This window comes from Sapajus apella, unplaced genomic scaffold (genome assembly GCF_009761245.1).
Source record: "Sapajus apella isolate SASKATOON/1434 unplaced genomic scaffold, GSC_monkey_1.0 scaffold69, whole genome shotgun sequence".
In the NCBI taxonomy this organism is placed as follows: domain Eukaryota; kingdom Metazoa; phylum Chordata; class Mammalia; order Primates; family Cebidae; genus Sapajus; species Sapajus apella.
Window position 1 is genome coordinate 11146664 of NW_022437009.1, and position 3715 is coordinate 11150378.

Genomic DNA, 3715 nt, shown 5'->3' on the forward strand with positions numbered 1-3715 from the left:
TGTGTGTGTGTGTGTGTGTGTGTGTGTGTGTGTGTGTGTGTGTGTGTACCCATGTGTGTGTGTGTGTGTGTGTGTGTGTGTGTGTGTATTTTTTTCTTTTGTAGGGTTTTGCCATGTTGCCCAGGCTGGCCTCAAAATCCTGGGTACAAGTGATCTGCCCACCTTGGCCTCCCAAAGTGCTAGGATTACAGGTATGAGCCACTGTGCTTAGCTGGAAAGATATTCTTTATAGAATTACCACATATTATAGTGTCTACAACATCCATATGAAAATGCCAGATTAATAGATGCCAAAATAACTGTAGTTACTATCAGGAGGCAGGATTACTGATTATCTTGATTTCTGTGTTCAAATTTTCTAAAGTTTCTGTAATGAAGATATTTAAAAAAAAATATTTAAAAAAATATACCACAGCTGGCACAGTGGCTCACAGCTATACCAGCAACTCAGGAGGCTGAGGCAGGAGGATTGCTAAAGGCCAGGAGTTCCAGACCAGTTTAGACAACACAGTGAGAGACTGTCTCTGAAAAAGTAAAAAACTTAGCCAGGCATGATGATGTACACTTGTAGTCCCAGCTATGGAGGACGCTGAGGCAGGAGGATCACTTGAGCCCATGGCTCTACTGCACTACTGCACTCCAGCCTAGGAGACAGAGAGAGATCCCAACTCTAAAATAAATAAGTAAAATAAATAAAAAAAATACACACAAAAGAATAAGAGCCTATTTGACAATGTAATATTCAGTTAAAAGGAAATGGAAGAAAGTAGCCTTGATGTGTTCTTCAATAACCTGTTTCCAATTATGAAGTCCCTTCCCTTTTACTATGCACCACCTCCCCCAAGATAAAGCCTAGGGAAGATGTATCTTCAATACAAAAGTACTTGTAAAAAAAATGCTTTTCAAGAATGCAGCTAGAAAAACAACTCTCCTCTTAATCATAAATTTGATTCATCTTGACAATAATGTTGCTATGAAGTTGGGGAAAAAGAGCTTGTTTTGAGCTTCCTGATCTCTAAAAAAAAAAAAGTAATACATTTACATGGTAAACGATTCAAACTGTTCAAACTGATATATAAAGTATTTCTAGCCTAACCCAGACACTTAGTCCTCTTCTCAGAAGCAATAATTGTTAGCCAGTTTCTTACATATTCTTCCAGGAATGTTTTATGACTCTACAAAGGAAATATATGCAGGCATTTTTTTAAAACAGATGGCAGCATACTATATGCATTCTTTTTGCACTATACTTTTTCTGATTTTTTTAAAGGCAAATTTTTAAGTGACATCTACATAAGGCAAGCCTTATTTAAGTTATTTCATTAAATTAAAAGTTACTAAAACATTTTATAATAGTTCATGAAATTTAAAACATAAAAACTGCCACCCACCTTTTCCGGTGTTAACTTCATAAGTTCCATATTTTCCATACTATGCCGGCGTCCCAACTTGGGGCGTACACCTTTGTGTAAAAAAAAATCAATTCAGATAAACCAGGGAGCCCTTAAGAGTACAAGTTCAGCATTATTACATCATTCAATTCTAAAGTCTGATACACAAACCCATATCAAAGGAGAAAACATGTACAAATATGTATTCTTCTAAGAGTAATAATTTTCCATTCCAGCTACACAAAAACAGTATATACACTCCCCTCTAAAATGCTTTGATGTAAGGAAGTTACATTTTGGTTGGAAACTCTCACTGGTTACTAAATTACCCTTTACTTTGAAAAACGCATTTTATAACAACTGGTTTTATACTATCCACATAGTTTCAAAAATAACAAACTGTAGAGTAGTTTACTCATTATAACATAAGGAAAAGGCTGTAGGCCTTCAATTGTGTGAAAAGAATCAAACTAGCACCCCCACTACTACTCTTGTTACTCCTTTCTAAGTTACCCCTTTCCATTTAAAGATCTCATTAGAGGACAGACTTACTACCTGTCAGAAAACAAGTAAACAAGACTTCAAATTTTTTTCAGTAAAGTTATTAGAGAATTTCCATATCCATTCAATCTTTTAAAATATTAAGCAGTATTTTAAAAGGCATAAGAAACACCTAATACTCAGCTTAAAAAATGAAACATTATGAACACATTAAACTCCCCTTGTGTAACTCCCCTAATAATTTCCCGTCTTTCCTGCACTTTTATACATTTTCATTACAAATATTCTCTTAGCAATACAGCATTTGTGGGTTTTGAAACATTTATAAATGGTATCATACTATATGTATTCTGCAACTAGCTTTGAGAAGTCTTATGTTTGTGAGATTCATCCAAGTTATATGTATACCTTAATTCATTTTCATTGCCTTTTTAGGCAAAGGTTTTATAATAACTGGTTTATACCATCCACACAGTCTCAAAAATAACAGACTGTACAGCGGACTAGGAAATTATCCATTTTACTAGTGACAGATATTTAGGTTGCTTCCAACTTTTTGCTATGACAAACAATACTACAGATACTCTTGGAAATGTCTCTCAGTGTACATGAACGAGCATTTCTTCTAGTTTGGTGGATATCAGGAGTATGTAACTGGGAGTGGAACAGGAGTGGAACAGCTGGATCATACAGTTGGATCATTGAACAGTACACAAATAGCTCATAAATATATGAGAAGATATTTGACATCTCATCAGCAAAAATCATACTGAAGTACTATTAGAAACCTATGAGGTGAACAAAAATAACTACCAGTATTAAAATGATGTGCAGTAACTTCACCAGAATGGTGCTGAATTGTACTTCACAGTATACCAATTTCTATCCCATCAATACCACATAAGAGTTTCCATTACCCCACATCATTTTAATACTGGTAGTAATTTTTGTTCATCTCATAGGTTTCCAATGGTACTCCACTGTGATTTTTGCTGATGAGATGAAGCTAAATGTCTTCTCATATATTTATGGGCTATTTGTGTATTGTTTGTTACCATATTGGCCAAGCTGGTCTTGAACTCCTGACCTCCAATAATCTGCCCATCTTTGACTCCCAAAGTGTTGGAATTACATGCATAAGCCACCATGCCTGGCCAGTCCCTGACCTCTTTTTTGAGAAGGGGTCTTGCTTTGTTGTCCAGGCTGGAGTACAGTGGCACAATCACAGCTCATTGCAGCTTTGACTTCTTGGGCTAAGCGATCCTGCCACCTCAGCTTACCAAGTAGCTGGGACTACCGGCATGCAACACCACATCCAACTTATTTTTGATACAGACAGGGGTCTCCCTATGCCACCCAGGCTGGTCTTGACTCCTGGATGCAAGCAATCCTTTCCTTTTTTTTTTTTTTGGAGACAGAGTCTCACTCTGTTACCCAGGCTGGAGTGCAGTGGTATGATCTTGGCTCCCTGCAAACTCTGCCTCCTGGGTTCAAGAGGTTCTCCTGCCTCAGCCTCTTCAGTAGCTGGGATTACAGGTGCCTGCCACCATGCTCAGCTAACTTTTGTATCTTAAGTAGAGATGGGGATCTCACCATGTTGGCTGTGATCCACCTGCCTTGGCCTCCCAAAGTGCTGGGATTACAAAGGTGACCCACTATACTCAGCCGACCTTCTTCATTTCTAGTAAGACCTTTTGCCTTAAAGTACTTTTTAATCTGATATTAACACGCTATACTGGCTGTCTTTTGGTTAGTTTTGCATGATGAATCTTCTATCCTTTTACTTTCAGGCTTATTTTATATATATATATATATATATATAT

General features: G+C 37.1%; 1 protein-coding gene and 1 long non-coding RNA gene across 4 annotated transcripts in view; one reads left to right on the plus strand and one right to left on the minus strand.

The window, feature by feature from the left end:
• GPSM2 (G protein signaling modulator 2) overlaps nt 1-3715 on the minus strand; it is a 49517-nt gene that overhangs the window by 12932 nt on the left and 32870 nt on the right. For all 3 annotated transcript variants that reach the window (XM_032249904.1, XM_032249903.1, XM_032249902.1), the window contains one exon: nt 1392-1462. In XM_032249904.1, the coding sequence (XP_032105795.1) occupies nt 1392-1462 (71 nt within the window). The remainder of the gene's footprint in view (nt 1-1391; nt 1463-3715) is intronic.
• LOC116531190 overlaps nt 1-3715 on the plus strand; it is an 11923-nt gene that overhangs the window by 4486 nt on the left and 3722 nt on the right. The gene's annotated exons all lie outside the window — the stretch shown is intronic.